The sequence below is a fragment of the Cadophora gregata genome (assembly GCF_030347475.1).
Source record: "Cadophora gregata isolate MNR1 chromosome Unknown scaffold_8, whole genome shotgun sequence".
NCBI lineage: Eukaryota > Fungi > Ascomycota > Leotiomycetes > Helotiales > Ploettnerulaceae > Cadophora > Cadophora gregata.
The window spans coordinates 1717994-1740474 of NW_026695931.1; the positions used below are offsets into that span (position 1 = coordinate 1717994).

A 22481-nucleotide genomic window follows, 5' to 3' on the forward strand; every position below is an offset into this window, starting at 1 on the left:
ATCTTGGGCTCTTGGGAAATGTAGGTTTTCTGTACCGACGGAAAGCAAAAGAATACTAGGCTTGGCTTGAAAATCAATGGATGCATTGAGAAGGCGAAAAGGTAGCAAATTGAGTCTTGATTCTTGATAAACATCATTAACATGATCTTAACTTTTGTTTTCATGGTATGATAATCCTTTCATCTACTGCGCAACTGGTCGTACATGTATATTATGCTGAGAATCCAGACCTCCTGTCTCCATTTTCATATCCATTGATCCACTTAGTCGTCACTATCAGACTCGCTCCCCAAAAACGCCAACTCTGGGTTCACTCTGCGCTTCCTCACAGGCGGTTGATCATCCGCATCACTGCCATTCTCTTTACTTGCACTCCTTGACTTCCTTTTCTTTGAAGCGCCTTCCTCACCACTCTCCTCGTCATCCTCATCACTAGGCTCCTTCAGACTCTTCTTCATAGCCGCGCTACGACTCCTCCTTCCACTATCCAATCCCCAAGCTTTCTCACCCTCCTTTACAGCCTCCAAATCCGCCTGTAATTCTCTCATCTCCTTGATTTCCCTCGCCCGTGCGTCGCTGTACCGTCCCGTCATCCCAATATCCTTCAAAATGGTTTGTAAATGCCGGATTTTGGCTTTACTGTCGTCACCGTATTGCTTGAGCTCAAACTGCCAGATCTTCTTCATGCCGCACTTTCCGAGTTGGGATTGTAGGGTCTTAATCTGTACTTCGTCTGGTGAGAGATCTGCGGTAGACTTGGCCTTGGAAGCGGCTTTGGCTTTAGGTTCCTTGGAGGCTTTGGCTTTCTTTTCGCCTTTGGGGGGACGTTGGCGTTTTGGCTTTGGAGTTGGGTCGAGTACGATGGACATTTCTGAATCAGATCCTGCGTCTGGCTTGGATGCTGGCTTGTCCTTATCCTCTGCGTCCGAATCTGCGGCTCTGGGGTTGTCTTTAGGCGTTGGTACAGATTTAGGTGCCGGTTCTTTCCCATCTTCCGATTCGGCATCTGACTCTACTACGGCTTTATTCACCTTCCTGGGTGTTGCCTTCTTTGGTGTAGCTTTCTTCTTCGGTGCAGAGGCATCGCTGTCAACCTCCTCTTCAGACCCATCACTGTCCACCACCTTCGCCTTACTTTTCGATTGGTGCTTGACTGGCGTCCTACTCTTGGGCTTCACTTTGCTCTTCTTTTTGGGTGCTTCGCTGTCATCCGAGTCCTCAATGCTAAGCTCGGCTTCCGACTCCTCCTCTGAAATATCCTCACTTTCAGAGTCAGCCTTTGCCTTGCTCTTCGATTGTCTCCTAGCTGGAGCTGCCGCTTTCCCCTTGCCTTTCGCCTTGGGTCCCTTCTTCTTCTTCTTCTTCTTTGGCGCGTCGCTATCTTCCGAGTCACCGAATTCAGACTCCACCTCGCTCTCCTCCGTTGGTGTAACTTCAGAAAGCTCAGACGTCTCATCCTCGCTCGGCGTATCGTCCTTCTTCTGTCGCTTTGTGGCGCGTGCCTTCGGTTCCGGAGCAGCTCTCTTCGTAGCCTTTTTGATCGGAGCAGTAACTTTCTTTGGTGCGGGCGCAGCTTTCTTCACTACTTTGGGCTTGGGTGCGGGAGTTTCTGGTGCTTCTGTCGCATCGGCCAATTCGCTCTGTAACAACATCGCATTAGCTCGTAATCATCAATCCAAGGTGTCCTAAGCGTACCGCATAATCCTTAATTATTTTCTTGGATTTGTCCTTCCAAGATTCGTTGGAGAGGAGGCCAGCCTCGATGCCCAAGTCTGCTTCGGCTTTATTGCGAACATTGCGTACCGTGAGGGTTTCTGGATCTGCGGAGTGAAGGGACTTGATCGCGGCGTAGATCCCGTCAATGATTGCTTTCTCGGAGTGAGCCATTGCGCGTTGGTGTCTGCAAATCGGGTTGTTGTAGGTGGAGAGTGCAGATGTTTGTTGGAGGCGGACGACAAGGCTGAGGATGGCGCGTTCAAGTCGCGTGAACGCGGAGGCTGGTGGGCCGGCAACCATGAAGGTTTTGGCAGGGATGTGACAATAGCCGAGACAGCCTGAGAATCAAAACAATACTCTGTTGGCATTAGTTCGCTCAGATTCGGTGCACCACGTTATGCTAGATCACTTGAAAAGGTCCTTTCGACTCAGTCCGTGTTCTATTTCTTTTTCTCTATCCATGGAGCTTCAAATGCGGATTCAGTACCTCCACCAGCCGACGTCGCTGAAAGTCAAAGCGTCCATTGTAGATCTTATTTATTCCTGGCCATGACGAAATTGTATTCGGAGTTTTGTGCCATAGATCCAGATGGGAAAAATCTTGGACACTTGCAAAGAGAAAGAGTTCCAGCATGGTGTGACAATTCTTGAATGTATCTTTGCAGGCTAAGCGAGCTCCTCATTGCGTTGTGCTGCAGTATCAATTTACCCGGGCACGATAATTGATGGTCAGGAATGGTTTCTTTTACATTATAATCCAGCTGACTAGAAGATCACCTTCAGCTCCAGAAATTTCTAAGAGAGCATAAACCCGATTTGGATCACTCGCACAATTAATGTGAGTGGTGGCTGATAATGCTTATGCAAGCGAGGGAGAGGCTGTGCCATGCTTTGTCAAGCAAAATCAACCATTGCAGCGTGAGCGACAACGGAAACCAAGTCAAGGCTCAGTAATTAGTTCCGTTTTATTCTCCATATCACAGGCAAATCTTGTCATTTGCGATTTGCCCTTGGCATTCAGCGGTGCCGATATTGGACCGGTCTTATTGGTTATTATCTCCATCCTCAAGCCTCACGAGAAGCCAAATACGGTAAACGCTGTCTGTCAGCACGATCAAACTGGTGGTCGAATCTCAAAACCTTATCCCACTTGTCTTTCGATGCTGAGTTATTTGCAGTGATGTCGCAGCAGAGCATTTTGCCATCATGTTCGATTTGAGATCGAATCTTGCTCCATTTCCTCTATAAATTGTCTCTTGCCTTGCCCTGTATTCTTTCTCGGCAAGATTGCTTACAGCAATATCTCTACATCGCAAGTTCAAGATCTTTCTATCTGGCCATCATGATCCATATCCTGTCCCGTCTGGCAGTAGCCGCACTTCTTTCAACACCAGTCCTATCCGTACCGAACATTGCAGAAGGAGAAAGTTTTGGATTCGAACTCCAAAACGCTACCAGTCCAGATGGTACCATGCGAACCAAATGGGTACCGTCTCAAGCTCTCCTTGATGAGCAACAAGCTCGAATGGAGAACTACTATGTTCTCGACCCAGTTACCAACAAAACAATCCTCAACCCGGCGAACGATCACGCACTTTCCAAGCGTGAGGACTTCAATCCGTACGATGGAACAGAATGTCGAATGGTTTTCATGCATCATCACAATATTGCGCAGTGCTGTGGAGGGCAGCACTGTGAGGATTGCTCCTCTGAGACTACCGAGTTCAGGATCTTGGATAATAAAGATTCTGGTCGTTATTTTGCTGTGTTCGATATGAACCCAGGGAGTTGGGAGTACTATCAGTACGTTATTCTTGGTTCTAATTTCATAATATTCGGACCCATCAAAGTCGAGATGACATTTATTAACAATTGTTTGTAGACTGAACGGTCATCGAGGATGGTGGGGTATTGCGAACTGGGGATGGGACAAGTGGTACGCGATTGACTCCGCATATGGGCATATTGAAGGAGAAACTACGGATCGTGGTAAGTTTGCATTGTTCCATACCCTTAATATTGGCTGTTTCGTCTATTGACTGTCTGCAGATATGAAAGGAGGAGAGTATTGCTGGTACAGTCAAGGATCGGCGTGGTGGGGCTATTGGGGAGAGGCAGCTTGTACAAGGTAAGTAAAGGGCAGCATGTACTATTGGCTACAGTTTCTAACTTCTTGTTCTTGCGTAGTTGGTGTTCTGCCTTCAATTGGTAGAGTGATATAGACCCACGCCTCGTCGCGGAGTCAGGGCTGGCTTTATTGTCTCGCCTATCAGGGTATCCTACATCTCCTATGTTCGTAGTGTTAGTATATAGATCGTTGAATATGTTTTCAAATGATGAGAATATTATAGTTTACATGCTTTCAGGAGATGTCCGGAATTTGCGGCAGTGGTCTGACAAGACGCAACATATGTGACAATTGCACTCACAGCAACTCGACTGAAGATGGAATGCTTGTTGGTGATTAGATTACTTCTCTATATATGTATATATGTACAAGGATTTTGTATCAGCTTCTCGCTGATCATTTCTTCGAATCTCTTTTTGAGAATCCCCATGATTGTTGCGACCAACGATTCAGAGACATCTCTGGCACATCTAAACCAGCGAATATAACGTGCAAAGGAAGCATTGTTGGATTCGTCATTTCGCGATCCAATTCCAGCGTGAATGGGGCCTCACTACTACTGACCGTAGCTTTGGAAAAGTCAAACGAGCTTTCAAACTGTTGACTGTCAGACTCCTGCTGCCGCTCTGATGTGTGAGAAGGTCGCAGTATATTTCCAGGGGCAACCTCGGCCATGGCAGCTTCTACGTCTCCTTCCCTCTGCCTACTTTGCATAGTAGCCTCTGTTCCTAGTCGTGCAGATCCGCTTTGCAATGTCCCATACGCCTCCTCTTGAACTGGCTCAGGATCAATTCGAAGTGTAGCAATCGTTCTGACGAGGCGTATATCCCAGAACCTGGCGGCGAGAGGCCGGAGAACAGATAGACAAACAGCAAACAGGGCAATCCCTGGCTCAACTGTAGACCAGATAGCTACTCCGAAAGTGTGATCTAAAGTAAATTAGTTCAGCAGAACTTCAAACAAGGAGGTGGGGCTGGCACTTACAGAGAAAGTCTTTCTTGATCACCAAGCTTTCAATGAAGCGAAGACGAATCAACGTCGCAATGACAGCAATCGCGCCTAATCCCATCATGACCCCAATCCAAAATTTCTTCCAGAAAGCGAATCGTACATTCCACAACAGGACTACTGGGAGACCTGCGAGCGTGAAATCTGAGATAGCGCTCACAGCCGAGTGTATATATGTACCGCCGAGAACGATCCCACGTGGGAGGCAGAAACCCTTGTGCGTTGTGTTCGGCTCGTATCGGTGCCAGATGAATGTGACCGGAACACATTGCAGGACGACGGCAAGGAGGTAAGCAACTCCGGTTGCTATCACTATTACCAATGTGATCCAGATAACTCGGCGTTGCCACTTTTCAATAAACAGTCGAAGGTAAAGAACTGAAGGTCATGAGCACGGATGTTACAAGTACTCGTGGCGGAACGAGCAAGGCTTGGAGAATACTTACTTGTGATAGCGACTTTGATCATGCACATGGTAATCACATATGCCCACTCGCAATAGTACCAATACTAAACCACATGTCAATTTATGAACAGTACAATCCCGGTCCAAGACTCACCCGATGTGCCGTCAACAGGTCTCTAACATCGAGATTCGCATCGAACCGTCCGGTGCCATAATGAACACCGACAAGAACGAAAGAGCAGTAGATACTGTAGAATACTCTGATACAAGCTGTCAGTTTCTCGGATTCTCACATACAGCCAAACCTTGAGAATGGACTTTTTGACGTACAAGCTTGCAGCAACAAATCTATCGTCCCAGGTGATCTTTTTGACAATGAAGAAACGAGTATATGCCCGCAGGGCAACTCCAACCCATGCCAAAGAGATAAGAGCGATGGCCAGAATTTGCAATTGTGGCCCTTTGTTCTCAACCGCCTGCATTGCAATGAGGCACCTAAGGAGGTGGAATGAACTTTCTCTTCTGATCACTCATCTGATCCGATGCAGCACAATCTGTCGGTAGAGGTAGAAGTCATGTCGGCGTAACCTTATACTGCATATTGAGGGGTACTTCTAGACAAACAAGAGTAAGTAGCAACTAACATTAAAGTTCATAAGTTTGACTGCACTACTGTGCCTCATCTTTAAGAACTTCGGACTTCGTTCTTCCAGGCTGACGGCGTAGCACCAAGATCCAAACAGCTTCAGAGGTTGGGTCGCCTTCACAAACCACGTCAATGCGTGTGAAAACCGGCGCATGTTGGGCGTTGTTAAGTACACCCTAAGTCCCGCGCCAAAACGAAAGAGAAACAACAGACCCTTTTGCTAACCACTCCGGCCCCGCACTACCAGCTTGCTCGTCCGAGCACCCTTTCCACTTCGACCACATAATGGCCAGACCGTCTGCAAATCACTAGGTTCGGGTTCACGAAGAAGTCTGTGCAAGCTTCTAGCTCAGGATCTGCACGCAGGATTGTGCGTTAGGTTTCCGTTGACGTACACTATTTAAACTGGGCACCAGTTGGCTTGACACCTGGGAGTCGTCCTCCGGAATTGCCCTCCAGGCTCGGAACTCCCAGTGATTTTCAAGTGGAGTCTGGATTTGAGACTACCGAACGGCGAGATACCGAGATGCTAGCAGGATAGCAGATGGCAAAATTTCAAAACGTGTCCTTGGAGGAGCTTGGGTTGTTTGGAGTCAAGTTGAGACTCACTCAGCCAATAGCTACGGGTTCAGAATGAACTCTATCCATGGGTGGATTATGCAAATGTCATCCAAGCAAGCACTGCTTGATCAGAGTTCAACGTACCCTGCGGAATTCATTATAGTTCGTCTCAAACTCGCTGATCAAGGATGGGAATTCAACGTGAGGCTGTTCTCCTCTGTTAGTGCCTCACCTACAAAATAGTATGAGAAACGCCACACATGTTCATCAGTAGTCAATAATTGGACCGTTCATGGACGGTAAACCAAGAATCCTGAAGCGCGTGAACCTTATTGGAGTTTCATCGTTCGATCTCCTCCCCGCACCCCTAGCTTAGGTAGCGTAGACCAACAAATCATCGGGACGGTAACCGGCCGTTCTAAGACACTGCAAGGTTCCAATGATGCAGAAATTATACTTGCGGGCTTGAAAAATTGCCGTACCTCCGATCCGCTACTATCACCTCTTTCAATATTCTGGGGCGCACTTAACCCATTCCAATTCCCAACTAACTCGATCGACATGTCCCTATCTATGGACAGGCTGTGTAGCGTTTTTGTCAACGGTCTCTTCACACCTGTCGCGTGACGACTTCCGAACTCACAGAGCCTCCAATGCAGGACTTTTATAAAGATCAAGTTCATATGATACAATAAGCAGCATCGTAAGACCGAGGGGGCGGCGGGTAATCATTCGCTTAATTTGGTAACAACAAACGATTCACCTTGACAAAGGCTGTCCTTGGCCATTTCTGCATCTTTCCCCACTACAAATAATAGGGCTATTAAATGGATATTCAAGCCAAGTTTATCGGCTGCTTGGGGCAATGGGCTTAGAAAAGCAATCGCCACCAAGAGAATACGAGAGACCATCACCACTTGAGGTCACATTTGAATACAAAAAAAAAGATACAGTGTATACGAAAAAAGACATACTCTTAAGGTTTGTATAGCTCTCCATATTAAAGATGCTCCATTAGCTGTTAAGCTTCTTAGTCTGTTACAGCATAGTCGCATTGCGTAGACCACAGTAAGACGTAACTCCTTCTGGGCCGAGCATAAAGAGCCGCGTAAGGCTGTTTTCGATCTCCTCTCCTAAACATTACCTAACTTCTTGTCAACAAACCTTACGAAACATGTTCCAAGGGCCCCATCTCCGACCATCTCCAAGAGGAACGGTCCCTGACTTCCAGAGCGGTAATTAAGCATTTACGGGTAGCAGCACAGAACCCGAAGAGACGAGGTAGTCCCCGCTCATCTTCTCATGCATGTCAGATGGTATTGATTACATTCTTGAGTATTGCATTGGATCTGGCCAATGACTCTTGGGCCACTGGCCGCCAGAGCCCAGAGATATGGGTACGCTTCAACAATTGATGTCCGCAACTGTCGAATTAGGCATTGATATCTTACCTCTTGAGAAAACTGCTTGTTAACCCTCTGCGGTTCTCCATTTCCGTAGGACCCATACTCTCGTAGCGCTGGACGGAGGTATGAGTCCTGGTTCTGTCAAAAGAACGGCTCGAGACCAAGGTGCTACTGCATTGTTTCTCTGTTGGCGGAATTTGATTTATTTGAAGGCAAATAATTGCTGTATGAAAGCCCAGAAGGCAATAATAGATATGGTTATTAGCTGGCAAGTGCTGCTGGGTGAAAATTGATGGAGTGTTGGAGAAAAAAGGCATCGCCGATACACTTGACAGCTACCTCAAAGACTATTGCACTTGAATTGGCAGAGTTTCTTGAGATAAACATTCTGAAATACCATGACATTTGAAACGAGTAGCGAGAGATGAATACTTTGGTCAGGGGTCGTAGGAGACATGTTTACTACTTGGCCGTCCCAGATTCACCTTCCGTCAAAAGTAGTTCGAGACTGCCAGTCTGACGCAGTTTAACTGTCATAGAACAGTCAGCCATCTGAATGACCATTCAAGGTCGTTCCTTGATAACATCACTATCTGTTCATAACCCTAATCTAGACTATGTGAGACAGATTTATGAAGATACATAAACAAGATCTCGATGCCTCGGGAGATTTTCAGGACTCAGTCCACACCGCTATATCTATCCAAGCAAGCAATTCTCCCTCGCCGCAAGGCATTGTAAGTCTGCCCATCTCCCTGCTACTTCAATATTCAACATAAGGACTAACAGTGTCTTTTCAGTGGTCAATTTGAAACGATACAGAGAAGATTAGCATGGCGTAAGTCTCAATTGAAGCCGCTCAAGCGATCACAGCTAATATATTCCAGCCCTGCACTAAGGATGTGAGTTCTTCTCGGTGATACCTCTTCTCGAATGGCAATACTAATTCCTACATAGGACACGCTCAATCAAAGAGAAGCTACCAATTTTTTTGGCCTTTTTTCTCTCTGCTCCGTCTGGAATGAGAACACGGTAGACGATCCTCGACCCTGGTTGAGACAGGGGCGACGTGTTGGGGAATAAAGGAGGTGGCTGGAGGAAGATGAGGTTCGGGCCCGAGAGCCACTCACTAAGCGAACATATAAATATGTATGTCTAATCGCAAGGCAACGAAGTTTGTAACATTTGGTACCTATGACTTTCGTTCAAGAACTGTACACTCAGAGCGGCTTGTTGTAACGTTGGTGTAGCCTTCCATGCACCTTGTGTTTTCTTTCTTGCTTCAGCTCGCATGATACACCTGTCTGCCACAAGAGCGTAAGACGAATTACTTATTTGATACTGAAACGCTGAATAAACCAGTCCAAATCTAACCCAAATCGACAATACAAGCAAGATAAGGGCAGCTGAATGGTATCCAGAGCTACTCTAACGACCGATTCAAAGGAAGCACTTGCAAACTCCATCTCGTGATCACGTGACTGCTATCAAAAAGTATTTCGTAGCTCAGTTCAAGCTTCCTTTTCACCTATAAATTCCCCCAGAATTATCACCGCTTTCCTCTGAATAATGCCAGTGGTATTATCCCCATCTTACCTACCCAATCACACTTTCTGCATCACGGGCGAAGCCGTGATGGGGCTTGCCGACGTGACTGAACCATTGGCTCTGGAGCATCTAGGCATTCTCCAAGTTTGCCATGCTCCCACCCCTGCGCATTCGGACGTTCGGGCCCATTCTGCCATTCATTGCATGCTACCGAGGAATCTTAGCCGGTCAAATTCTAGCAGTTCTGCTGTGTAAGGGTGGTTGGAGCTCTCATTGTTCACAGCGAGGGACTTTGATATTGGGCAGCGTTGGGCATTCTCGCGGAAAGGGTTCGGCCAAACTGTAGTAACGGAGGAGAGGAAGTTTGCTCCGTGAAATACTGAAAAGCTTTGATCGAAACTTTGGACGCTCGAATTATGATAGATGCTGGACGTGTAATTCGACGTTCAAAGCTGACAGGTGAGGTGAGGTGAGGTGAGGTGAGGTGGCTCGGTGGGCCGCTTCTGCTGGTCGCAGATCCTCTTGACCCCTGCAGAAATTTGCAGCTGCAGCTCTGGAACAATTACGTCGCCAGGAATTCCATCTGCAACTGCCCTGTATTCTCTGCCCGCTTGCGAAGGACCAAGGAACCTGCCAACCACAAGACAGAATATCTCCTGCTTGCTGACTGACTGACTCTCCTTGTCTTTGTGTCACCATCGGAATCGGGATAAACAGGAGCGAGCGAACAATTCAATCGTCTTCAAGAAGTCAACAATCAATCAATCAATCAATCAATCAACAAATACTCCCCTCCATCCCTTCCTTCCCCGCCCCTCCTTCTACCAACACTTCGACGGCAACGGCTTTACCAGCTGCGACACCAACCTCAACGACACCGAAAGTCGATGTGACTGCTAGTAAAGCTCTCCAGCTTGCAGAATTACTCTACAACATCTTCGCATAAGCTTTGGAACCCCCAATAACTTTCTCGTAACACCACCGCTCATAACCGTCGAGATCATCCGGCCGAATTCAATTGCCTACATTCAGCGACCCCTCCACATCGACCTCTTCAAACGACATAAAAAATAGCTTTCAATCCTCCTTGCATACTACAAATCTGCGAACAGTTGTTTGCTTGACACCGATACCATGCCTTCAGTTGTACAAGAGCCAGCCGTGCAGGGCAGACTTCTGCTGGTATCCAACAGACTGCCCATTACCATCAAACGCTCCGACGATGGCGCCTACAGCTTTTCCATGTCATCCGGTGGTCTGGTTACAGGTTTGAGCGGACTGTCAAAGACAACTACCTTCCAGTGGTATGGCTGGCCTGGCCTGGAAGTCCCAGATGCAGAGGCTGGACCTATGGTGAAGAGACTCAAGGACGAACATGGTGCTGTACCCGTCTTCATCGATGATGACCTGGCAGACAGACATTACAATGGATTCTCAAGTAAGCTTCCCCCGAGATATCATGGCATACATTACTAACAGCTTGCGTAGACTCTATCCTCTGGCCTCTATTCCACTACCATCCCGGAGAGATCACGTTCGACGAGTCAGCATGGGAGGCATACAAAGAAGTCAATCGACTCTTCGCGAAGACAATGGCTAAAGATGTACAAGATGGCGATTTGATCTGGGTTCACGATTACCATCTGATGCTTCTGCCAGAGATGCTTCGAGAGGAAATTGGATCGTCGAAGAAGAACGTCAAGATTGGCTTTTTCTTACACACCCCATTTCCCAGTTCTGAGATCTACAGAATCTTGCCAGTCAGAGAACAACTTCTTCTTGGAGTCCTCCACTGCGATTTGATCGGTTTCCATACTTATGACTATGCACGACATTTCCTAAGCAGTTGCTCTCGAATTCTGTAAGTTTGATTTGCGTGTTATTGGAATTCCATCTAATTGTTGACAGAGAAACACCAACCACGCCTAATGGGGTTGAATTCCGTGGAAAATATGTTACCGTCGCAGCATTTCCTATTGGAATCGATCCTGAGAAGTTCATCGAAGGTCTACAGAAGAAGTCTGTCCAAGACCGCATCGCTGTGCTGGAGCGCAAATTCGAAGGTGTGAAGTTGATTGTTGGAGTCGATCGTCTTGATTACATCAAGGGAGTTCCACAAAAGCTGCACGCTCTCGAAGTCTTCTTAACTGAACATCCGGAATGGATCGGAAAGGTCGTCCTCGTACAAGTCGCAGTACCCAGTCGTCAAGACGTCGAAGAATACCAGAACCTACGCGCTGTAGTCAACGAGCTCGTTGGAAGAATTAATGGCAGATTCGGCACCATTGAGTTTATGCCCATTCATTTCCTCCACCAATCTGTCAACTTCGACGAGCTTACAGCATTGTACGCCGTTTCTGATGCTTGTCTCGTATCTTCTACCCGCGACGGAATGAACCTGGTTTCTTACGAATACATCGCCACACAGCGAAAGCGTCACGGAGTCATGATCCTGTCCGAGTTCACAGGCGCCGCGCAATCTCTCAATGGAGCCTTGATTGTCAATCCTTGGAACACCGAAGAACTCGCTGGCGCTATCCACGATGCAGTCACGATGTCCCCTGAGCAGCGCGAGATCAACTTCAAGAAGCTGGAGAGATATGTCTTCAAGTACACAAGTGCTTGGTGGGGAGAGTCGTTTGTCAGTGAGTTGGTTCGGATTAGTGAGCATGCGGAGAAGAAGCAGAAAAGAATTAGTGGTGCGGCCGGGAAGGTGCAGGAACTGGCGGGAAACGTTAGGGAGATGGTCTTGGGGAAGGATGAGCTGAGTGATTGAGAAGGGGCTGGATCAAGCTAGGGGTAAGGTGGAGTGATGAAGTGATGGCTGGCATGGGTGAACGAATGGATGAGATGTTACGATACCAAAGTGAGCTCTGCATACAAGGCTCTAGGCGTTTATGGAATGCATTTGCTCTGAACCTCAACAGCTGACTTATCATTCTTATAAAATTCTTTACAATTGTATCAGCTTACAATGGCGTTATTTAGACTCGGGATCGGTCTTGCCAGGAGTCGCTTCGCCAAGGCCAGCCTTTCAACATGAGGCGGATAGTAGCTGGATAGATGTTTCCCAACCAATACAAACCTGCACATATCGTGCTATCATCACATCCACCAGGAATGACAGTTCGAGTCTGCGGACCAGTTCTCACTTATTTCATCTTTTAGAACCTTTCAAGGACCTCGGCATCGGCGTTTTCATCCCCCTTTTCTTCGGCATTCTGATGTAACCTTAATCCAGCACAGGCCTCACCTCACATCTTGACGCGTTCCCCGTTGACCTTCAGACCAAGCCAGTCGAAGTATCAGACACATGCCGTCAAGATGTCTCAGCATCGTCCATTCAACGGGTCCAATCGCGCCTTCATTCTAGCGGCTAAGCAAAGTCGTCGCCAGTATCGAATGGAGGGGTGGCATCGTGTAGAGGTTCAGCAGTCTATCTGTGACCGACTGGAGGAAGAGGACGAGACTTGTGACCCACTCTGTCTTCACTGCAGAGAGGAATTCCATTCGATGGATGATTTTTATGATCACGAGCAAGCAGACTGCTGGGTCGCAATAAGCAGATTGCAGGTCGAGCAGGAGTGGTCACCAGCTTTGTTCGCATATGTTAGGCGGGCTGTGAATCCTGAGAACCGTGTACCTGGATGGACAACACCCGATATCATCAAGTCTCTCGAGGCAATGATCATGAGCAATGACAGAGTTGGTGCAGCCTGGGAAACTTTGGAACTACCACAGCACATCGCTCAGCCAGAACCAGTCGTTAAAATCATTCGGCCCTTTGAACTACTAGGCTTCACGGAATCGAAATCTCCAGCGCCATTGGTCTATGCAGATGTATTTGATCCTAAGTATTCTGTGGATCCAACTCCTAGAGGGCTTTTTGAGCATTCGGATGGTTTACCTTTTGTGGCCCATCGAGATCCTGGCGAGATGCTTGTTTACTCGGACGGAGCCTGTCCCAACAACGGTACAGCTTTCGCTCGAGGAGGCTGCTCTTATATATTCCGATGCAGCGATGATGTTTCTCGGCCATGGAATATTCCTAGAGGTGCTTACTGCATGCATGGAGCATTCTTCTTCCGACTTGAAGATGTTGGCCCTACCAACAAACGCGAACAGCCCACCAGCAATCGCGCAGAATTGCGTGCCGCTATAGCAGCTCTCCGATGTATTGGTTCTGATCAAAACCAAGCCAGGATCAGTTTCTCGGTGCCCAAAGACAAATCAAAGCTGGTTGTTGCAATGGATTCGGAATATGTCGTTCGAGGAGCAACCAAATGGAGCAAAGATTGGGAGAGGAATGGTTGGAGATCGAGTTATGGAACCGTAGTCAAGAATCAAGACCTCTGGAAAGAGCTGCTTGCGCGAGTCAGGGAACTTTTGTCCCAACAATGTGCGAAGGTTTCGTTCTGGCGCATATCAAGGGAGCTCAATGGAGATGCAGATAGGCTGGCGAAATATGCCGCAACTTTAAAGGCACGTCCTCGCTTTGGCGTCCCAGCAGCTGGAGCTCTACAGATCCTAGTTGATCCAAGTCAGACCTAGGGGAATCGAGAACACTGTATCGTCTGGGAAGATGTGGGCTTGGTTTTCAAAGAAAGCACTGATGGGCAGATTCATCATCTGAGGTTTACTCAAACATGGAAATCATGAGGCACTCACTACACAAGGCGAGATTGGTGGGATTCATGGTACAGCACCTAGGAATAGTCCCAAGCCTTGGGTATCTATATTTCGGCGACTTTATTGCAGATCCTAAAACATGACTCTTTCCCACTCCATTCCATACCAAAGAGAATCAAAAAGGTTGTTCAAATGAATCAAAAAGGTTGTTCAAATGATCACATACATTGGCAAAACCCGATCAACTTGTCTCTCCAAGAATTTCGCTCCCAATTTGATGTCAACATATCCGGAGGTGCCCGCAGTCCATAGATCAGGGACACGCACCTCCATTCGGGTCAACACTATATTTTCGTACTCTCGTCAGCAAATGGCATTATCTTCAACCACAACTCCCAGAGCCCACCTACCGAAAGAACCACCCAGCAACCGTCCCTGTCCCACCCCTATTACAAAGCGCAATCAAGATGCCCAACTCCTTAAAGCAATCCGCATCATCGAGATCAAAGCCAGCATTCTGATTCAAGTTACGGACTCCTAGAATGAGATGTCCCCCGACACCTGCGTCGTTGTTGATGCAGGCTTGCTTGTTCTGGCCCGCGGAGAAGAAGCCTTGGAATGCTCCTGCGTGGCCGTCGTAGCCCATGCAAGCTCGTTTGGCGTGGTAGTTTGCGTTTGCTTTGTTGAGGACTTCGCCGCTCCCGTAGCAGGCGGCGAGGGTGAGGTCGGTGATGGCGGCTGTGAGGAGGAGGGTGGAGATGGAGAGGGGGTTGGTTAACTTCATTGTGGATGAAGAGAATGCTGTGGAGGAAGTGTGTTACGAGATTTGAGTAGCTACAACGCTTTTGAATATATGTCGAGTGAGTTGAAATTTTGAGATTGCACTTATGCTGACGGAGATATGTGAAGGGGCAATATTTTGAGAGTCCTGGAAGGCATGCTGTTGATGATATAGACTATCCACTCCTGGAGTGAAACCAACGGTCAAGAACAAAAGAAAGTGTAGTGTAACACTTTTGGCTTCCACTTTCCGAATGCTCTTACTCGCATCACCCTCCCTCGATCAACAAAGGGTGAAGTTCGTCGAACATCGCCAGCTTTCCAGACACTCATGACCAGCCGTTCGTAACTGAGTCCAGCAGGCGTCTTTGTCAACCTATCTCGTTGTCGCAATGGTCTCATGGCGCTTTCAAAATCATTCTTCTATGTGACAAATGGCTTTTTATCACACATCTCATGATATCGTTCTGGTCGTGGTGCATAAAACGGCTGTTGTGGCTGCTCGGCACTATTCACATCAGCTTGCTTTTACCACCATTCCCGTGTTTTCACGTTACATTTCTAAACTTTTGAGAAACCATTTGAATCCATTCTCCCTACTTACACTCCGAAATTCCGGACCTAGTATGTTGATGCAGTTGTCTCGAGCATCGTGGCGTAGTCTTGGCGTCTGTTAGACGAACCAGCCAGTCAGTGCTAGTATGCCGTAAGCCCTTCTCTGATTATAATCAAGCCACGAAGATGTTGTGTTACAATTTGTGATGTTTGTTCTCAGCCACAAGGTATCGTGGATGAACAGCTCTTGGTCGTTCGCATGCAATTGCGGACGTCCTCACTTACCATGTCTGATGATATGAAGTTCGCTTAGCGAAGGGGCCGAAAGTAAATAGGTACCTTCGGATCACTTCCAAAGTTCTGGGTCTCGAGAGATGATAGAGAACTCAATTTCTTTGAGAAACACAGAGACTACTGCAAAAATTGATACACTTTAGTTAAGTGATATAAAAGAGAAAGCATACAATACTGACATTCTGAAAAAACAAGGTGTCAGCCGGCGCGTTCGCGGGTGAGGCTTTGCAGGTTATATAGCCACATAGCACTCGATGCTCAGAAATTGGATTTTGAGGTACTTCAACAATTCGTATGTGGTACTGTTGGTTGCGATGTCGAGCGGAAATCAACGTACCCGTACAAGATTCCTCTGCAAGCAGAAATTCTTACACAAATGAGTCAAGCCAAGGAAAGGTTTGTGCAACACATATGGAATGGGTTTCAGGCAAAGTTTTGTATTCTCATGGTGATTTGTTTCTAAATAGCGAACCATACCGCGTACATGAGAGTTCTATTAACGTGTAAAGACATTGGCTCCTCTTAGGAGGGAGCAAAGCCAATGTCTCATCCCATTATCTACTCTATCCTACCCACTGATCTTGGAATATCAACTTGAATTAATTGCAAGGGTAGTTTGCCAGGCCCGTCTTCTGTCCTGCCCAATTGACATATGCCTCGGTCTGGCTGCAGACTGGGATAACAAAGACTCCCGGTGCGGTGATCATCAGATCAACCATGCTGTTGAGGTTGTCGCGAGATACAAGCTTCTCGTCGTTTTGCTTCAGTCCGTTCTTTTTACCGTTGAATGTCCATGAATTCATGCTTCTGCGAGAGGGAAAAGAATTGTTAGCTCTCAGAAACAGCAGAGTCAATTAACTGATTGGAGTTGGACTACTTACCCCTCAATTATGTGGCCTCTGTTGATCCCGCTCCATTTTGAGCCGTCAAGGGTTGTAATACCCGGAAGCATTGAGAAGAGGTCGAATCCATTACAAACAGTCCCCTGGTGTGTTTCGAGACAATTTCTCTTGCCTTGAGCGCTGACGAGGTAGCTGAGATGGCGTGTTAGTAAAACCTTGTAAATTTTGTTCTCGAAGGCTATCCGAAAACCATATTGTTCACGCCTCCGAGTAATTGTACGTGAAGGGGCCGCGAATAACTCACTAGACTCTGTTGTTGAGACACATTCCGGACTTGGCTGCGGTTTCTCTCTTCATACGTAGGATGCGCTCATGATCGTCGTCGTCCCACTTAGCAGCAGTATCACAATCGGTGTCTAGACGAGAAATTAGAGTGTGTCTCCAAATCAAGCGCGAAAGAACTTACTAGGGTCGAGAATGAAAGGTGCGTGGCCATCACCACCAGCGCTCCACGCCATTGGAATGAGGAAGGAGTACATGGACCTGATCACTGTATCCTTGATTTCGACTGCGGTTGGTGGGATGAAGTCTTGAAGTTTTCCACCATCAATCATTGACTTCAGTGTCTTCATGGAGTCGTCAGAGCCATCGAACAGCGATTTGAGTGTTGATTCAGCGGCCTTGTACCAGCCCGATGCCATAAGCGCTACGTTTGTAGCAAGTGCATTCTGGACACTCAGCGTTTTGTCCCTGTGTACGTTAGCATGTCGAAAGCTGAGCGCAAAGCTGTGAATAGTAAATTCGGTTCTTACTTGACTTGAGTATCTTTTATGATCGTGATTCCGTTGGACACCAAGGTATTGAGCGTATCCTTATAAGTGTCGAAATCTATTCCCCTTCCTGGCTGTTGAAAGTATGGAGCTGGCTTCACTATATTCAAAGGCGTTAGTAACTGACATAGCCGCTGCTTGATATGGCTAGAAAAATAAAATAAGCAGCTTACATCGAGCCCATCCAGATGCTGCAAATACTCCGAATCCGAGTCCAAGGACGTCTAACATTATCTGTAAAGCTTTTTCGGAGTTCTTGACATTGGCAAACTAGACACATAGTGAGTCAACAAATGTCTCAATAGTGTGCTACGGAAATATCGACGGTGTCAGGGATGGGAAACAGCGAATGGGACTTCTTCCTTTGAACTTACCGTGCCTTGTACGGAGCTGATAGTACTTCCAACTAAAGCATGTGCTTGATCGATGGCGAAGTAGAAATTGTTGTAATACTAGTTATAGGTCAGCACTGCTCTGAGCATTTCTCCAACTCCAGTGAGAGGATTAAGCACGATTGACCCACATTACTTATTGATACAAAGGCATTGAGAATCAAGTATCCTGCGGGGTGATTGGTGTCATCGCATTCGAGGAAAGAGTTGCAGCCATTGGCCGTGTTTACTTCGAGAATAGTCAGCAACGTCTTTGGGTGTCAAGGAAGTGTTCTGAAGAAAATCTGCTAAGCTTGAAAGCACGCTCGTGATAGTACTCAGGTCCGCCAAATCGAAAGTAAAAGTCCAATCCTAGCCATTGCAGGCAGAGTGAATGAGGCGTTGGAAGAGAAGACCACGTGGGGAACACAACAGATGGAGTGACAGATGCTAGAGACATAGGTGAGATAAGGATAACCTACTGCTTTCGCATCCCATTTGTTCTGGGCCCTGCTAAATGTCAATCTTCTGGTTTAACATTGTGGACTCTTGAGATATACGTACGTTAAAGTAATTGCTGATTTCCTTCGCAAAGGTCAATTTCCCGCTCTTTCTAGTCCCCCAGTAGCTGAAAGCAGCGCTGAAGTAGCGTTAATATCTCTTCAAACACAATGCACACTGTTGGCAGATTGAATAAGTACATACTCTAATGCGGTACTGGTGTCGACTCCATCCCACCTGTCTTTGGGCCATATGGCGGCGTCTGTTATGACCTTCTCAGTGCACCTAAAAGATTCGGATATCAGCAAACAGGCCATCAAGATAAATTCCGGTGAAGTTTCGATATCATTCTCGGCAGTCAGAAGATAACGAGAATTGACTGCTCTACGTACTGTGCCTTTTCCCATTTCCCGGGATTGCTGTTGATTGGCTGCTTGATTGGAAAGCCATTGCCATCACAGCCAGATTGGCAGCCACCTTTAGTGGTACCGTCGCTACCAGTCAATATACTGCAATGAGCGGGGCTATTTCCACAGAATCCGGATGATGAACAACAAGGACCTTGCTCCCAGTTACCGCAGTAAGAGTTGCCATGCATTGCTCCGCAAGTGCCGTCAGAGGTTTCAAAGTTCGTCTAAGGTTATTTTCAGTGAAAGATCGCTGAACGAAAGGGTCTTGATACTCACTAGACATTTACCTGATTGGCATCCACTGCCACAGTGAGCATCGGTGGAACCGCACCAACCACCCTGTAACTGTCAGCATGACTTTATGTCTGCATTGTATCAAGTCCAGGTAGTACTGACCGGTGAGCAACAATCACCAAAGCCATTTCCGCACACTTTCTGGCCATTCTGAGGGCCACAGGTGCCATCTGTCGTGACTTCTGGTTCCAGACCGCCTTCTCCTGCGCCAGAATTGAAGTCGATACTCCAGTACATGGTGCCTCCAAAGCATAAAGAATCGGCGAATTGCCTTTTCAGTTCGAAGGACTGCTCGTCATCATAGCCGATCCACTGATCATCCCATGTTATCTCCATCATCATCGAATCAGGATTCAATCTTGGCTGGATGCCCTGGTCTTTCACGAGGAATTGGTTGATCTCTGTCAATGACATAACACCATCAGACCCTGTACAGCGGGACTTCTTGCTTGCACCGATGAATTTACATCCCACGCTGTTACAGTTAGGATCAGCAAGAGTATATCCTCGACCATAGTTCTAGGTGGCCCAAAGTTAGTAAATGCACAATCAGGACTCTCGGGAATCGAGTTCCGCAAAACGCTAGATATCCAAGAGATATGACACATCTGGCAAAAGTACAGGATGGGAGCTTACGGCTAGTCCGAAATTCAGCTTCTGGGGATTGAGACCGGCGAACCACTGGGGAATAAAAGTCAGTATCAGGTAGCTCCGGGGGCTGGAAAGGAGCCGCAATTGAGCATCACTCACCAGCGGCATCGTGTTGTTTTTGATCTCTCGGATATCTGCTTGACCCCGAACAATGGATCCCAATGTCATGACATCAGAGTCCCACGAACCGTGCAAGTCGTAAGCCATGAAGCCAAACCAGTCTACATATGGTTCCTATTGGCAATGTTAATGTCCGTTCGGATTTTCTTGCTTGTAATGCCAAGTGTCACCACTGGGTACGAGAAGTTTTGTCTTAGACTTACCATGGCTTTGGCATCGAACCATCTTAGAATGAAATGTCAGGCTTCGGCAGTGCTGATAGACACAGATTGACTTACCTCAAATACCAGTAATCTGGTGCAATAGCCATTGTTATTCCATATTTTGTGCCGAAGGCCGCTCGCATCTCTTTCAAAAGGAGAACAAAGTTTGCGGTGTCTGCTGGCTTGCCGCCTCTCTTAGGATCTCCAGGATATTCCCTAGGACATGTCAGCGTAGAACATCGCCCACGGGCTAGTTTATCTGAATTGTAATTCACTCCAGGACTTCGAAACCCTGAGGTGCAATCTTTCGAAATGAACATGATAAGGGGCATAGGGGTAGAAAGATAGTCTTACCAGTCAATATCCACTCCTTGAAATCCATATTGATCCATGAACGGAATCAAGGACGAGATGAAAGCTGCTCGATTAGCTGCTGTTGAACATACATCGCTCCTAAAACAATGTCAGTTATTCCATGCGTGAGAAGTGATGAGTAGATTGGGCACTGTACCATGTCGTGTGGGTTGGGCCAGGATCAGAAAAGTCGTAGCCTCCGATTGCGATCCACGTCTGGAGCTTAGAGCTCTTAAGAGCTGTGAATTCTGTATACATGGCGACATCTGCCGGATTTGCCGGTGCTATCTTAAAGCTGTTGGGATCTATGCTTGCAAATGAGAAATAAATATGCGTGTAGGCTTCAGTCTTCAAGTCCTTCGGAGCAATCTTCATGCATGCCCGATCGCGAACGTTCCAGCTCTGGTAGTAACCAATCGTGCGGCCTCTCGATGTACCGGAGCCTGTGCCACATGAGGGGGGTGGAACTTTGGAGCATGAACCAAAGCCTTGCTGGCATTCATTTCCAACTTCGCCTTTGCAATGAGCATCTGCAGTCTGTCGTAAAAGTGTCAGATAAAGGCCAAAGGTGAGTTAAGACCAAGAATTTGAGATGGTACTAACCCCACACCAGCCAGCACCTCCTAAACAAATGTCACAAGATTAGCGTCTTCACTTTCTAGCGTTGCGAGATCAAATTTATAAGAAGGCCTTGTTGATCAAGTCTCAAGGACAGAATCTTGCAAAACTTACCACAACATAAATTCATACCGCACTTTGTCTTTCCGTCGGCGCTGTACTTTCCACACATTGCCGTGGCATCACATCCATTCTTGCAACCAGTTCCACAGATCTCAGGTCCATAACCGCACCTACTGTTTGGCCCGCAGCAACTAGACCATTGTTAGTAAGCCATGTGTACCATTGACGCATTGGACAAACCTTCCATCTGCGCACACCAAGTTGTCACCGCAGATCAGTGCTCCATTCTCATCCAACTCTCGGCCTACAAGATAATGGTGGCCTTCGCCATTGAATATTGTGCGCTCAATGAGGCTATAATCAGCTTGAACGGCTGCATTGGCGCTGTGGAAAGATTTTGGAAGAGCAGAGCAATGAGTGGCAGACGATACGAGAAATGCGAGAAACACTTTGGTTGGGAACATTGTGCCTTGCTTTCAGCTGCGCCTAGCGAGATCAAAACAGTCAGGACACTCTGTATGCTTTATAAAGCTTGAGACTTTCGACTTAACGTTACTTCTACGGAAAGGATTCCCATCCTGATCACCATGCCTGCTTGTTCTCAGACTAAAGCATGCATCATTGCGGCAAAGCCTTTTCCTGCAATTGCATAACAAGGGTCCTCGAGTCTAGACTTGTGGACGTTATTGCTTGAATTGACTCAATTTCAATTCACCGTTTGTCCTGATGCAGAAGGGCCAAGGCTCTTAAATTTAGCTTGAAAACTTTAGCTCTCGTCTTCCTTCGTAACTCCCTCATGGTATAACTCTGTAAAGCACATCTTGGCGAATAGTCCACCCCGAGGAATTGTGCTTTGTGGTATCAGGCCAATTGGTGACGTGCAAGATACGGTTTTCGTGGAGCGGCTCGCTTCGCTCCCCAAACAAGGAAGCCTCAGCGATCAAGTTATGATCGTGAATAAAAGAAAGAGTCCGCTGCTGTTCTCTTGGCCACGTCTTGTGATTCGAGATAGCTACATTTTCCATCAAGTATTTGTGATCGCACTCACTTCGGCGGTACTTTCACCCTAATCCCCCTCATTCCGTGGGTTGTCTAGGGACCCTATCCACAGGGGGGTCGGAGAGGAAGGTCGGAGAAACCGGTGAATATGCTTTCCCTGGAAGCAACCGAATAAAGAGGGAATTATCGCGCCTGGCCAGGCACTATTTGACGTCAAACTATCGTGTTCAGTCAAAGGAGCGAATTTAACCTTTCCCGCATCAAAAAGAAAATGGCACACGTGCGGTATACGCGGGTTGTGACAGGGTAGTTCATGTCATGTCCCTGCATCGACATGTAGGGTCGGCTATAAATGTGCACGACTAGATCAATAGATCAATGCTACCGGTAATTGTGATACGATAGAGCCAATTGCATGCTAGAAAATATGAGCTGCTCCTTGTTGTAAATGGTTGATCCTCGTCAGATGGTGGCGATTCATCCGTCCGAGGTACATTCTTGGTATCCATCAGGGGCAAACGGGCGCTAAGACTTCGCGCCGGAGCGAC

At 47.2% G+C, this 22481-nt stretch overlaps 7 protein-coding genes across 8 annotated transcripts; 3 read left to right on the top strand and 4 right to left on the bottom strand.

Annotated features, from left to right (window-relative positions):
- Positions 1-263: 263 nt before the first annotated feature.
- Positions 264-2016, bottom strand: ONS95_014082 (uncharacterized protein; the record flags this gene model as incomplete). The annotated part of the gene is made up of 2 exons (XM_058507736.1): positions 264-1640; positions 1696-2016. The coding sequence occupies 2 exons, from the start codon at positions 2014-2016 to the stop codon at positions 264-266; spliced, it is 1698 nt and encodes a 565-aa protein (XP_058356906.1).
- Positions 2017-2631: 615 nt separating this feature from the next.
- On the top strand, positions 2632-4055 carry ONS95_014083 (uncharacterized protein). Its single transcript, XM_058507737.1, has 4 exons — positions 2632-3519; positions 3599-3705; positions 3766-3844; positions 3904-4055. The coding sequence occupies exons 1-4, from the start codon at positions 3059-3061 to the stop codon at positions 3926-3928; spliced, it is 672 nt and encodes a 223-aa protein (XP_058356907.1). The 5' UTR covers positions 2632-3058; the 3' UTR covers positions 3929-4055.
- Positions 4056-4168: 113 nt separating this feature from the next.
- ONS95_014084 (uncharacterized protein) lies at positions 4169-6755 on the bottom strand. Its single transcript, XM_058507738.1, has 5 exons — positions 5589-6755; positions 5413-5518; positions 5299-5362; positions 4829-5230; positions 4169-4773 (listed from the first exon to the last, which is right to left on the bottom strand). The coding sequence occupies exons 1-5, from the start codon at positions 5738-5740 to the stop codon at positions 4241-4243; spliced, it is 1257 nt and encodes a 418-aa protein (XP_058356908.1). The 5' UTR covers positions 5741-6755; the 3' UTR covers positions 4169-4240.
- Positions 6756-10553: 3798 nt separating this feature from the next.
- TPS1 (Trehalose-6-P synthase/phosphatase complex synthase subunit) lies at positions 10554-12195 on the top strand (the record flags this gene model as incomplete). The annotated part of the gene is made up of 3 exons (XM_058507739.1): positions 10554-10857; positions 10908-11280; positions 11328-12195. The coding sequence occupies 3 exons, from the start codon at positions 10554-10556 to the stop codon at positions 12193-12195; spliced, it is 1545 nt and encodes a 514-aa protein (XP_058356909.1).
- A 548-nt stretch (positions 12196-12743) lies between these two features.
- On the top strand, positions 12744-13970 carry ONS95_014086 (uncharacterized protein; the record flags this gene model as incomplete). The annotated part of the gene is made up of 1 exon (XM_058507740.1): positions 12744-13970. One exon carries the CDS (start codon positions 12744-12746, stop codon positions 13968-13970), a length of 1227 nt encoding a protein of 408 aa, XP_058356910.1.
- A 391-nt stretch (positions 13971-14361) lies between these two features.
- Positions 14362-14832, bottom strand: ONS95_014087 (uncharacterized protein; the record flags this gene model as incomplete). The annotated part of the gene is made up of 2 exons (XM_058507741.1): positions 14362-14392; positions 14459-14832. 2 exons carry the CDS (start codon positions 14830-14832, stop codon positions 14362-14364), a joined length of 405 nt encoding a protein of 134 aa, XP_058356911.1.
- Positions 14833-16095: 1263 nt separating this feature from the next.
- ONS95_014088 (uncharacterized protein) lies at positions 16096-22396 on the bottom strand. Of its 2 annotated transcripts, XM_058507743.1 has the most exons (24): positions 21486-22396; positions 21175-21420; positions 20986-21125; positions 20857-20876; positions 20411-20790; positions 20254-20352; positions 19975-20115; positions 19900-19921; positions 19676-19810; positions 19562-19606; positions 19028-19444; positions 18908-18970; positions 18614-18855; positions 18426-18506; positions 18285-18360; positions 18203-18230; positions 17873-17970; positions 17724-17801; positions 17523-17619; positions 17332-17449; positions 16986-17269; positions 16824-16935; positions 16559-16711; positions 16096-16484 (listed from the first exon to the last, which is right to left on the bottom strand). In XM_058507743.1, the coding sequence occupies exons 2-24, from the start codon at positions 21396-21398 to the stop codon at positions 16277-16279; spliced, it is 3261 nt and encodes a 1086-aa protein (XP_058356913.1). In that variant the 5' UTR covers positions 21399-21420; positions 21486-22396; the 3' UTR covers positions 16096-16276. The 2 variants fall into 2 exon arrangements, with proteins under 2 accessions (XP_058356913.1, XP_058356912.1); XM_058507742.1 differs by having other exon boundaries at positions 16559-16935; positions 21486-21957.
- Positions 22397-22481: the final 85 nt, after the last annotated feature.